At 32.2% G+C, this 13,623-nt stretch overlaps 2 protein-coding genes across 3 annotated transcripts; one reads left to right on the forward strand and one right to left on the reverse strand.

The window, feature by feature from the left end:
* Nucleotides 1–317: 317 nt before the first annotated feature.
* LOC140839663 (serine/threonine-protein kinase RIPK-like) lies at nt 318–3,193 on the forward strand. The gene is made up of 5 exons (XM_073206530.1): nt 318–779; nt 943–1,078; nt 1,981–2,117; nt 2,270–2,393; nt 2,484–3,193. Exons 1-5 carry the CDS (start codon nt 396–398, stop codon nt 3,017–3,019), a joined length of 1,317 nt encoding a protein of 438 aa, XP_073062631.1. The 5' UTR covers nt 318–395; the 3' UTR covers nt 3,020–3,193.
* A 3,104-nt stretch (nt 3,194–6,297) lies between these two features.
* LOC140837961 (uncharacterized) lies at nt 6,298–9,494 on the reverse strand. 2 transcript variants are annotated; one of them, XM_073204038.1, is made up of 5 exons: nt 8,225–9,480; nt 7,203–7,255; nt 7,016–7,060; nt 6,885–6,929; nt 6,298–6,754 (listed from the first exon to the last, which is right to left on the reverse strand). In XM_073204038.1, exons 1-5 carry the CDS (start codon nt 8,372–8,374, stop codon nt 6,322–6,324), a joined length of 726 nt encoding a protein of 241 aa, XP_073060139.1. In that variant the 5' UTR covers nt 8,375–9,480; the 3' UTR covers nt 6,298–6,321. The 2 variants fall into 2 exon arrangements, with proteins under 2 accessions (XP_073060139.1, XP_073060140.1); XM_073204039.1 differs by lacking the exon at nt 7,203–7,255 and having other exon boundaries at nt 8,225–9,494.
* Nucleotides 9,495–13,623: the final 4,129 nt, after the last annotated feature.

Consider the following 13,623-nt stretch of genomic DNA (forward strand, 5'->3'; position numbering starts at 1 on the left):
GGTTTATTTTATTTATCAGATTGTGGAGAAATGATCGGTCGTATCAGAAAAAAGACTAAAATTAAATTAGAAAAATGTCGGAATAAGATGGCAAATAAACATTTCTACAAGATCAAAAATACAACTTTTCGATCATATTAATGTACATACGTGTGTATATATCAGATAAATTCTAGAATATTCATAGTTTCGTATAAATTATTATAAGAAGGAGATGCCAATATTTATATCCGTGTCCTAAAGAGAGAGAGATTAATAATTATTCTCATTTTATTCGTGTAATGTGATGTATTTCAGTTCTTGATTTCTTCTCTCCATGTCGGAAAAACCCATCATTAATTTTTCGTTTCCAGCTGAAGATCGACCTTTCTCAATCTCACAATAACTGTGTATTAATGGCGGTTAAGAAGAAGGTGAAATGGCAAGACTATTTCCCAATCTGTTTCAAGTCCGAGGGCTCGAAGCCGGATCCGAAGAAATCAGTGCTGAAACAGCAATCTTCGTTCCAAAGGATTTCGCTATCGGATTTAAGCAGTTCCACGGTGCTATCGGAGGATCTGCCGGCCTCGTTGGTGGGATCCAATCTTCATGCGTTCACTCTTCAGGAGCTGAAGGTGATCACGCAGAACTTCTCCCCCAGTAATTTTCTTGGCGAAGGCGGGTTCGGGCCTGTGCACAAGGGCTTCATTGATGATAAGATAAGGCCCGGCTTGAAGGCTCAGCCCGTTGCCGTCAAGCTCCTGGATTTGGATGGTTCTCAAGGCCATAGAGAATGGCTGGTATATATTCATTTCATCACAAGTACTGCATGAAATATTCTAATGTATACGTATAATTATAAGACATTTTTCCCCTTCAAATTTGTTTGAATTATTAAGAGTTTTAAGTTGGTTTCAATCTACAAACTGATTTTGTTGTTCGATGAATACTGAGAATCGTCAGACCGAAGTGATTTATCTCGGGCAATTGAGACATCCGAATTTGGTGAAGTTGATTGGATATTGTTGCGAAGAAGAACACAGGCTTCTTGTCTACGAATACATGGCAAGAGGAAGCCTAGAAAATCAACTATTCAGAAGTAAGTATTTACCACTTTTACGTTCTTTAACTTCAATAATTTACAGTTTCAATTTTATATATTATAATTTTTTTTGTGATTCTAATTCTAACACACAATTGCATGAAAGTAGCTGTAATTGCCAGGCCATTTTAAGTCAACGATTATTGGTATTTTGAAAATGTCAATGGTGATGATGCGTTGGAAGTTGACATTTGATCTGATTAAATTGTCAATAATTTACCCAAATAAATCCACACAACTTTCTCTTTTTTATTGACAATACAAACTTCATTGTTTTATTTATCACTTTGAATAAATCAAAGCTTTAATTTCTTCATGAAACATCGCCACTTTAAATTAATGGAGACGAGCCATACTTTTTTTTTGGTCAAACAACATAATTTACATTTAAAAATCTCATTGTTTATCTTGCATTCTGGTTTGATGCTGGCATGATTAATTGATCAAGCATATGACAGTACTGGTAGGCATCGAAGGAGCGAGTTGGGACGATCGTTCCATATTTTCGACCTTTTTTTAATAAAAAATAAAAATAAAAAATCATGTATGATCCGGGGACGGAGCTTTATTAGGGGCAAGAGATTGTTTACTTGAATCTGAAATCTTGGTTATGCCAGGGTGATATAAGATATTTTGAAAGATATATCATTAATTTTTGGAATTTAGAAAATTGTTTTTTAATTATTTTTTTTTCAATTGATTCTTTTTTTTGGTTTATTGGTGTTTAGTGATAGTAACAGCTAATTGGGTCTAAATGAACAACTTAATTCTTTGATGTGATTTACATATAATTGGTTTAATTCTAACGAACTTTGTATATCTCTGGACTGCATGTGTTCTATCTATAGCCATAACCGGAAATTTTACACTTTTGTATTTTCCAAAAAAATTTGAACCAGGATTTTCAGTTTCACTTCCATGGCCAACAAGAATGAAAATTGCTATTGGCGCTGCTAGAGGACTTGCCTTTCTCCATGAAGCCGAAAAACCCGTCATATTCCGCGATTTTAAGGCTTCCAATATTCTGCTACACTCCGTAAGTCAAGTGCATGTTATATGTGTACATACATATATATATATATATATATATATATATATATATATATATATATATATATAGTACCGATATATACACAAAGATTTTCACGTTCATATAACTCTTACAAAATCTTTAAATCTTTTTTTCAGGATTTTACTGCGAAACTCTCGGATTTCGGACTTGCAAAAGACGGTCCGGAAGGTGATGATACGCATGTTTCCACCCGAGTAATGGGCACACAAGGTTATGCTGCGCCAGAATACATCATGACAGGTGATTAATTAACTGCGAAATTATGGTTAATTTCTTACTTGTAACCTTTTACAAGTTGCATTTTGAATCTAATCGAGTAAAGTTTTGCAGGTCATTTGACAGCTGCTAGTGATGTATATAGTTTCGGGGTACTTCTCTTGGAGCTTCTAACAGGTCGGAAATCGTTGGACAAAACCCGTCCTCAAAGAGAACAAAATCTTGCAGAATGGGCAAGGCCTATGTTGAAAAGTCCCCGAAAATTCAGCCGCATAATCGATCCAAGACTCGAGGGGCAGTACTCGGAACTCGGGGTTCAAAAGACAGCAGAGATTGCTTATCATTGCTTAAGCCATCGGCCAAAACTTAGGCCGATTATAAGTGAAGTGATCAAAGTTTTGGAGCCGTTGAAAGATCTTGAAGACTTGCAAATTGGTACTTTCGTTTTCGCAGTTTCCACCGATAGTGATCATTCGTCGAAAGAAATTGCCAAGAAGGAGAATTCTCCGTTGTATCATCACAGGAACAGACCAAATGAAGGGTGTGAAAATGGGGCGAAATCGCCCGTTTCATTCCCTGAAAATGCACGACGACATGATCGGAGGAAAGGGTCGAATTCGCCTGCAAATTACATTTTAAAGAGATCATGAACTGTGGATCAAGAAAGTGTATATATAAATATTCATCAAGAATGTTCTTGGTTTCTTGGAGTACTGACTACTCCGATCCTTGTATTTAGTTTATTAGGGCAAATGTTGAGCATGTGAGCTTCTTTTTTTCCTTTTCTTTTTTCTCAAATGTAATTGGAATCACACACTCATTTCTCTGTTTCATTCATATATACAAACTTTGTTCTTCTGTTTGATAAAATTCATGATAAAATCTTACCGTTTTTCGCAAAACCAAAGTGCTTTTAATCTAAATTTTCCTAAACAACTCAATTTATTGTGTTTCGAAATAACAAACTTTATATAAAATACAAACTACATATGGCATATAAATAAAATTCCTAAGATGATAATTGTCTCTCCGCAAAAGATGTCTTGGCCTAGAGTAGGTCTCTTAAGACGATCTCACGAATCTTTATCTGTGAGACGGGTCAACATTACTGATGTTCACAATAAAAAGTAATAATGTTAGCATGAAAAATAATATTTGTTCATAGATAACCCAAATAAAAGATCCGTCTCACAAAATACGATCCGTGAGACCGTCTCACACAAGTTTTTGCCCTTGGTCTAATGATAATTAAGGATTAAGGCTAATAATTCATATGATCTTAGATTCAAATCCAACAGTTATTAGATTACATAAAAAAATTACCCCAAGTCATTATGTAAAAAGAATCGACAATATTCCAGAACAATAAAATAAAATTAAATTAATATTAGGATCCCATAAAGATATCCTTCATTATTTATTGTTTCCATTTTCCCTATATATGCTAGCTGGATTTTAAATAAATAATTTTCAAAATGAAACCGTTGATTTACACACACACACACACACACACACAAAATTGAATTCAAATCCCTCGTTTTTTTATTATTGTTACGTTTGACTTGGCTGGGTCACAATCAGCTTACCATCCCCAAAAGAATTAAATATCCAAAATATTATCAAACAAATACATTTTGAGTTGGAAGTGAGGTAAGTTTGGTGAACAAGAAATTAGACCTTGAGAAAGAAGCAACAATCGTCTAATGATCACCACCCTTAATTTATCCAAAAAAAAAATTATTAGAATTCCATTTTAATTAGAATTTAAAATTTTGAATAATTTATACCAATTTTAGTTTCGAGACTTTAATTTAGAAAGGAAATGAAAATATATTTATATATATAAAAAAACTCATCGAATGAAAAAATCTTGTTTTGACTATGAAAAACTTGGTAAGCATATGAAGAAAACTTCGTTTCAATAAGTTTGGTGAAGTGTAATCATTATTCTCGGGGATGAAAAAATTGTCCAAAGATCGGACTTAAGTAAGGAAATGGGTATTTTATTTTATTATTTTCATTTCTTATGGTATAAATTACAAGACTTTAAATTTTTTATTTTGAATTTATGTACTAAAATTTTGAATAAGACTGTCACAAATAAAGTTAATTTACTTCGAGAACGAATGGAAAAATCTGATTATATTATATTTAAGTAGCACTGATCCTATTTTTATCGAAGTTTCGACCAGGCTGATGGCCAATTCTGTCGTGAGGCCGAGGTGTGAAAATAATAAATTAAACATTATAAAACTAATCCAAAATTATGATTTTTGAAATGGGAAAATTTGAACCACAGAAAAATCCAGTTTTTTTCAAATCGCGACACTAAAAAACAATATATATTATTCGTCCCACCACACCTTTTTTTTTTTTTGAAATATTTTCTACTTCAAAAAAGTTGTTTATTACAATTAAAAAACATTCTCCTAATTTGAAGAAAATATGGTCAAAATTTTATCTTGGATTCGATTTGGTGATCAAGTTTTCAAATTTCCCAAGCTTTTGGAGTCGAGTCGGTGCTGAAGGATCTACAAACACAAAATATGGTCACATTTTTAAGTCAGTGCTCTGTTATGAGTGCAAAATCATAGCAAATACTTGTTACATATAGGAGCATGAGTGGCTAATTACTTTTTGACAAAAACTTATGTGAGACGATCTCACAGATCGTATTTCTGAGACGGATCTCTTATTTAGGTCATCTATGAAAAAATATTATTTTTTATGCTAAGTGTATTACTTTTTATTGTGAATATGAGTAGGGTTGACCCGTCTCACAGATTAAGATCCGTGAGACGGTCTCACATGAGACTCACTTTTACTTTTTGATATATGATTCTTTTAAGTATGTAGAATTCTATTTGAGAGGGCTCGATAATCATGGTGGCTAGGACTCTTATCTTATCTGTATGTAAATTTGACGAAATCGCGTGTTTATCTATATTTCTTTATCTATCACCGAAGATTTGGATAAATTCTCCAGGTTCACTGGCCATCGTTTATCAAAGGACTCGGCCCTTCTGTAATGATATATACGCCCAGATTAATCCAAACACGATAATCTTAAGGGCATCAAAATCAAATAATTGTTTCTAATCATGTACATTGGATGTATAACAAATTTTATGTAATATGATATAAAATAATATAGTACAATATAAATAATGTATCAAATTAAATGCACACTAAAATGCTGATGGCACATGGTATGACACCATAATTATAAGCATATTATTAATAATTGTACTACTAATATATGTAATTAATGTTATGTCAATAATAATTTGAACCGAAACAGCCAATTGGAAATTTAAGATTCGTTGGCAACTGTACAAGCATCGGATCCTATATAGCCATGTAAAAGGATGCTTGATATCATTAACCTAATAAATTATGAACTTTAAAAAACCTAAACGCCTAATCTTTATTTTCACAAACATCAACTCATGTACATCAAAAAAATGAACCTCGGTGTGAAAATCTCACACAACCTGGTTAAGATTAAGATCGTGCAAGAAATAGTAGATATCTTGTGAGACGATTTCACGAAACTTTATATGTGAGATGAATCAATCCTATCGATATTCACAATAAAAAATAATACTCTTAGCATAAAAAGTAATATTTTTTCATGGATAACCCAAATAATATATGTCTCACAAAAGACGACCCGTGAGATCGTCTCACACAAATTTTTGCCTACAAAGAAATAGCCAAAGCTGAGCTTTTTTAACTGTCTAACTTTCTCTTTATGACTATTTTTTGCTTAAAAAATTTTCTCTCTCTTTTGTTTTTGTAGTCGAGTCTTGAATTTGAAACATCGTCCAAACGCGAGACTTTTAATTTGTTTCTAATTCATCGAATGTGAAAAAATAAATGTGGAGATAGATTACGTATGTGGAGAATGGAGATCCGTGAAATTTAAATATGTCTATATTATCATATAATTCTAAAAACAAAAGTAGCAAGGGTAGCAGCAGTTTTTGTTACAATATGAACATACATTTACCTTTGGACATTTAGGATATCTACACTTAAACTTAATGCTCGGACAAGAGCACGGGATAGAGCAAGGGTTCACACAAGAACAAGAGCAGGTTAAGCACGAATGCCAAGACAAATACGAGAAACATGAAGGCCGACTTAAGTACGAAGTGAACTCGGGAATGCAGCAGCTAGGCAGTCTACATGTACAGTTGTCAAAACATCGGCTAATATTCCAGCAAGAAAAACATTGACATTTAGGGATTCGGCAGCTAGCGCATTTGCATTTGCTCCTGCAACGACATGTATTGCATTCGGGGCAGTGTGGCATCTCGAGATCGCACGTGCAGTGGTGACAGCAACATAAAATCCATGATAAACTGAAGCATGAAAATCCACTGCAAAAAACGGGATTTACACTCTGATTATAAATGAAAATATTTATGCGGGGAAGTATGAAATTTTTTTATGAAGGTTTGTAGAGTTGTGCATTTTTCAACTTTACGATGACAGTTTAGAAACTCATACCAGAGCCATTTCCAGAAGCGGTGTGATTTGCTGATCTTCTTGGTTCTGCTTTCAAAGACCAAGATTTCAAGATTCCAGAAAAAATAAACAAGAACTATGCAATTGAAAAGACAACCAACGTATGTTCTCACGTAGGTATTAGAGGATCTACATTCGCTGCCACGAAATCTGCAAGCCTGTCAATGAAATTCAACATCAACATCGGTATATGATTTGTATCATTTCATGAAAGACGAAACCATGTTTAAAAAAATTATCCGTGTTCTTTCGAATTCATCCTTGAAATTAAAAGTAGATGCATTCCAGAAACCAACATACTCTTTACAAGATCTTGAAGCGGGTGGAAGGCCTTCAACAGCTTTCAATTCTTCCTGATTAAACAAAATGCAGTTTCACTAAACACCGAGACGTAGGCAAAGCTCGAGCTTTCAGGATTATTAGGATTCTAACATTCGAGTAACATAATAATTGATCATCATATATATTTGAGCAGTTTGCAATCTACCCAACTTAGTTACAAACCCTTTCTTGAAAAATTTAAGTTTCATCCTTGAATACTATTTGGTTCGTGACATGAGACGATCGAAAGATGCTGCGTGTGACATGATTAACTACATGCATTGTGTTTGGTGTATGGATCGAGTGTGGACTGAGCAATCAATTATCATCCCAACACCATATAGATGGTGTGGTCTAGATATATTAGATTCTTTTTTTGATTAGAACTATTTGAGTCCATCATGAATCGTCAATCTTCCAAAACACAGATAAACTTGAAGTGGTCCATACATTTCCAAAATAAGCATTCATATTAAAGTGTTTTGCCAACAAATAATTCATTTTTGGGTTCCTTATGCTATGTCATGACACACACCACAAACTATGAGGGCCCTCTATATTTGCCTCACACAATTAACAGTCATTGTCATCACCATACTACCTAACTGAAGTCTCATTCAAATTTTTTCTGCTCCACCTCACTACTCTTACAAACTTGAAAGAAAAAAGAAAGCACATAAGATCCTCAGTGAAAGAGTAAAAAATTACCGTTACTAATGTACATAAAAAGTACCCTAAAAAAGAGAGAAAAAAATACAAAAGTAATCATCAAAAGTACATTTAAAAAATTAGTTTAGAGTTGAAGTTTTAAGGTGAATTTCCAGATGGCACGAAACAAAATGACCAAATCACATTAAAGTTTTGGGAGTTGGTCCAAAATCAACCCAACTGAAATCTAGAAGAATTTAAGCATGAAAATGAAGTCAACTAGCATCTCAAATCGGCCATTAAAGTAACAAAAAACAGAGCAATTTGCACATATAAATCTTTACAAAAATCACCTCGAGAAAGCCAATCTCCCTCTCCAAAATCTGAATCTTGGCCAACTCCCGGCGCTTCCCGTACAAATCAGGGTACTTGGGCGGCGACTTAGGCCGCGGTAGCGGAAGCGGCAGCGTTGACACGGAGCCATTCCCCCTTAAACCAGACATTTTGCCAAGAAAATCCAAACACTTATTATTATTTTTTTTAACTCAATTTTCACACACTAAAAAGCCCATTAAAAACTGGTACGAAATCAAAGTCCCAAAGATCGAAACTTTCAAATGCGAGTGTCGCAGTGAGAGAGATCCCAAGAAACACCCGCACACAGTGCCTGCAGAAGGAGAGATGGGAGAAAATGAGGTTAACGTTGGGGAATGGAAGGGAAAAATGACAGGAAATAATGACTAAATTCTGACTCGTTGGTTTAATTTCAGGGGTCCCCAGAGCCCCAAACGCTCTGCTACACAACTACTATGGGCAGAACCAGTTCCAGAACAAAGCTATACAGTTTATATACACGCAGAAATACTATAGTATATAGTACAGAAATAAATGAATGCATTTACTTCACTCACACCTGTCCGCAGCTGCTCGGTTATAAAATAAAAAGAAGCGTAAAAAACTAAAAACAACCAATTATTTTTTGTCACTGTTGGAGAGGATAGAAATTAAAAAAAGTTGCGTGATAATGGTAAGTACCTGTTTGACAGAGACTGTTCTGTTTCTTTCTTTCCTTCGAACAATGATGGGTTGAGGTAGCAAAAGACGGTGAAAAAAGCTGCAGATTATTTGTGAATGCAGATAGATTGAGGTAGGAAAAGAAATAACTTCCAATCAAATTTAAGATATCAAGAAAATTTTATTACCGAAATATATAAAACTTTGCTGAAATTTCATTAAAAATTTAGCAAAATAAAGGTCATTTCGATAAATCAGAAATTCAGAATACTACTTTAATCGGATTTTTTTTCCCTTGAAAACCCATTTTTCATTTCGAAAAAAAGAAAGCAGGAGGAAGTCACACAGTGAGTGTCTGTAATTTGGGTGGAGTGGCACAGCAGAGTTGTACAGGGAAAGAGATGACAGAAAGCACACGTGACAGGCTGCAGCGCTGCATGATATGATTCAGAAACTGTGGAATTCATTCTCATTTTTACAGCATCGGGTAAAACAAAACAAATATAAATATCTCAGATTTCATAATAACAGGGTAGGAGCGTGGTGAAATTTTCAAAGGCCCCCCAGCTGTGTATTTTTTGGGAGACCGAGGAATCTCTTCCGCTGTAGATTTGAGGATGTTATATTTTAAGATTTGTAGATAGGCAGTTTGATGGCATTTCTGAGCTGTGATTCTGTGCAATTGGTCGGCTCTATGCATGACATCATATTTATTCTTCTATTTGCGCTCTCTTTTCCATTTTTTCCTTTTAGCAAACAAAAATAACAGTTTTATCTAAAATATTTGTCCAAACACATCTAAATATTATTATTATTTAGTTCATCATGTCGTGAGACGAGACAATCTTATCTGTACTTATAATAATAAGTAATATCTTCGACAAAAAATTAATATTTTTCATGAATGTTTCAATTGAAAATCGATATCACAAACTTGATTTGTGAATTCGTCTGACCAAAATGTTTGTGAGCGTGATTTTAGTGATGATGTCGTCTCATATAATATGAGTGCCTCTTCTTATACATAGATAGATACATTCACACTCGAGCTAATAAAACATAACAATACAAGTATTCTTCTCTGGTGAGTAAGTGGTATGTCCTTCGAAAACTGCTCATCTAATTGATGTCCATTATATAAAAATATAACAACGTTAATATGTTTCCTATGACATCATAATATACTTACGAAACTTACTATAAAAAAATATTATTACTTCAAAACATAGTCAGGACTTATTTTGTCAGAACCTAATTTAATAGCACTCTCCAATCCACGAATAACTGTGAGTAGTAATGAATTTTCAGTTACGTGGAGCCTTGTGCTGGTTTGAATTATTTACATTTGTTGTTCAATTCTGTACTCGAAAAGGAAGAATCAAAATATATTTATTTAACATATAACCGTATAATATAAATAAAATGCTAAAATCCATTAACAACTAGCATTTTTTAGATGTTAATCTCTTGAGTTATAATCTCTGTGTATCGAAATGACGACCTAGAAAAAGGTCACTATTAGATCATTATCCGTAATTGGAAAAAAAAATTATGTTAGATTAAGGTTCATGATGCATGAATATTGGAAAATGCGTAAAATTAGTCTAGAATGTGTCGTCTCAAATGCCGGCTTCTCAAGATAGCTGTAATATCTCATATCTAACATTAAAACTAATAAAAAGTACTATGGGTTAAAGAAGCAGAGAGAGAAATATTTTGGGTTGAAACATCTTTCGAGTTTATAATCTAATAGAGTTTTGAATAAAAGATTCTAGATTTGAATTCGAGTCCAAAAAAAGTTTTAAGTTTGACTTGAATTAAATAACATTAAATACAAACATAAAATTTTTCAAACCAGCTCAGTTCTTTTACGTCGTCGCGAACTTAGCCTGTTGTAGTAACAAACTAAAAATGCGTTGTGTGGGCCGATTGAAATCGTCGCAATAAATGTTATAATTTAAATACGGTAAGAGTTTGAGTTGGTTGTGGGATTTGACGAAATATATCGTCAAAATGGGGGAGAAAACTATTTTTGGTTCGGGCGTGTGAGGCCTACTCTGGTTTGTGTCAATTATGGGAGCCCAAAGCAGACGACTGTCAAAGGTCAATTTTAAGGCGTTAACGAATGAACTTCGATATTTTGGGTTTTGATGTGTTGAATTCACATCACAAAATTTTCTGGGGTCCAAGACTTTTAGGTACATACATATTATAGGAGTATCAAGAATCCTCATTTAGGCATAGTTTGGTGCACATGACAGGATAAACATGTGATATATAATATAAAGATAAGTTAATGATAAATAATATGTAAGATATCATATTTATTGTTTGGTATGATTTTAATAAGAGTGATTAAATTTATATATTATATTGTAATGACAAAATTAACCTTATCATAATAAATTTTATAATATCAAAGTTGTTGCTTGACTTCATATTTTTATTTGTTCATACGTCGATAGTTCTTGCATTATTTATTTATTTATACCTAATTTTATATATTATATAACATGATAATTGAGCATTTGATTTTGTAAGTCAAGTCAAATATCAATTTTTAAGGTTAATCGGGTGATACTAATAATTTTATTGAGATTTATAATAACTATTTATATAATTATCATTTTATATAATATATAAAAATAAATAAAACTATTTATTTGATTTTAATTTCTACCTACTAACATAGATTTATAAAAATCATTTATAAATTGAGAGTAATTAAGTCATTTATAGTATATTTTATCATTAAATTAAAACTATCACATCTAATAGAAGGGATATTTTATCATTAAAAAAAATATTTATCAAAGGCCCATGATATTATCATGACCTTTTTAAAAATGTACCAAACATAGGATAAGGTTGATTATTTATCAATCACTCCTTTATGTCATGTACCAAAAATAAGATAAGGAAGATATTAATGAGATTTTATAAAATTTAATCTCTTCGTTGTATTGCTGGGGTGTAATAATATTTAATTTATAGGACTGGTTTATTGTGATTGATAAATTTTTTTTTTTTAAAGTGGAGAATATATTAGCATATTAATATTTGTAAGTGGATATTTTGAACAGGAGAGCGTGATGCAATTAGCGTGGATTTTCTTCCATATTTATGCTAGTCTTTGAGCTCACTATAGTTAGGGCTGTGAATTTTCTCCAAACCCGAGAATCTGAATTGAAATCTACTCAACGTCACTCTATATTTTACATTGAAAAAAATATAACAAAATCTTCTTTTTAAATCGAATAACTCTTTTAAATTGAAAATAATTTCGTGTTAATTGTTTGTATTATTTGATCAAATTGAAAATAATAATAACACATATGCAACGCGTGTAAATATTTTATTAATATATATTAATTTATTTTTGTTAGATAATGATGTTATGATGAACTGTTTATATATAAATTTTTTATTTTTAATTTGCTAATTTTATATTTTTTTTCTTTATTTTTTTCAAGAATTTAGTAAATATCCATGTGCTAGACTTGAAATAATTAAAATTTGGGAAAATGAAATTATAGGTGGTTATAAGATATTTGAGTAGGATATGAATATTCAATTTTCGGACGGGTAGGAAATGATTATGAATATAATAAATAGGAATGAGGACGGAGGATATGAAATCCAACCAAACCCGACTCACAGTCATCTTTAATTATACCGGTCAAAAAATGTAAAATTAAAATTAAAACAATCATTAATGAAATAATCACGTGGAACGTATGGGGTGTTTCACTTTTGAAAACTTTCATCTTAATCGCTTGGTCTGATAAAAATCGAACTAAAAGAAAGAAACATTTTGATCAGTTTAAATGAGACATATCACGAGTCATTATCCATTTAAATTATTTGAAATGCAACACTTGGGACTGGCGTTACGTTACCTCACACGTTATTGTCATAGCGTCTCTTTTTATTTATTATTTTTTCTATATATTAGTTTATTTTAATGGACAATGGTTACTACATCAAAGGACGAGGATGATTTAGGGAACAAAAGAATGTTTTTTTTTTATGGAAGTAATTGAAATGGGCTTTTTCAAACAATACTTTATTGTATAGGTTTTTCGGATATGAATTTTTTTAAAATGATTTTCCCTCTATAATTTTTCCTATGTTTTTATCAGACGAGATTATATTATGAATTAATTGATTAAATCGAATCTATTAATTTCAAATTCATTGACTTATTTATATGGACACATTTAAGTGAATTACAAATCAATTTTCAACAATAATTATAATGGATTTCGGTCAAGATATTGTAATTCATCTATCAAATACATGTCATTTATAATTATCTAGATTTTTGCCGAATAACCGACATATGTTATATAACATCAGTTGATGGCAACTCGGGAAGGTTTATATAATCTTTGACCAGGTCACGGTCTCACGAATCTAGTTTTATATGTGAGACGGATCAACATTAACGATATTCACAATGAAAAGTAATATTTTTAGCATAAAAAGTAATATTTTTTCATTCATGACCCAAATAAGAGATATATCTCACAAAATACGACCCGCGAAACTATCTCACACAAATTTTTGACATAATCTTATTTAGATCAATTTAGACAAGTTACCTTAACTAAAGGTCAATTCATTAAAGTGGAAGCCTAATTCAAGAATTTCCGTGTGCGGCCCACTCCTAATTAACCCTATGTTTCTAACAACCGAAGACTTAATTTACTTCAAATATTCCCCCTAAAGCTCTTAG

Source organism: Primulina eburnea, chromosome 8 (assembly GCF_022965805.1).
Source record: "Primulina eburnea isolate SZY01 chromosome 8, ASM2296580v1, whole genome shotgun sequence".
Taxonomy (NCBI): domain Eukaryota; kingdom Viridiplantae; phylum Streptophyta; class Magnoliopsida; order Lamiales; family Gesneriaceae; genus Primulina; species Primulina eburnea.

What these genes read in the sequence shown, in the direction of transcription:
- LOC140839663 (XM_073206530.1), top strand. Translation starts at nt 396, where the DNA reads ATGGCGGTTAAGAAGAAGGTGAAATGGCAAGACTATTTCCCAATCTGT. An exon ending in CCAATATTCTGCTACACTCC is followed by an intron (nt 2,118 to 2,269) that starts GTAAGTCAAGTG and finishes TCTTTTTTTCAG; the next exon opens with GATTTTACTGCGAAACTCTC. An exon ending in GCCAGAATACATCATGACAG is followed by an intron (nt 2,394 to 2,483) that starts GTGATTAATTAA and finishes AAAGTTTTGCAG; the next exon opens with GTCATTTGACAGCTGCTAGT.
- LOC140837961 (XM_073204038.1), bottom strand. Translation starts at nt 8,374, where the DNA reads ATGTCTGGTTTAAGGGGGAATGGCTCCGTGTCAACGCTGCCGCTTCCG. An exon ending in GGGAGATTGGCTTTCTCGAG is followed by an intron (nt 7,256 to 8,224) that starts GTGATTTTTGTA and finishes TTGTTTAATCAG; the next exon opens with GAAGAATTGAAAGCTGTTGA. An exon ending in GCTTCAAGATCTTGTAAAGA is followed by an intron (nt 7,061 to 7,202) that starts GTATGTTGGTTT and finishes TTTCATTGACAG; the next exon opens with GCTTGCAGATTTCGTGGCAG.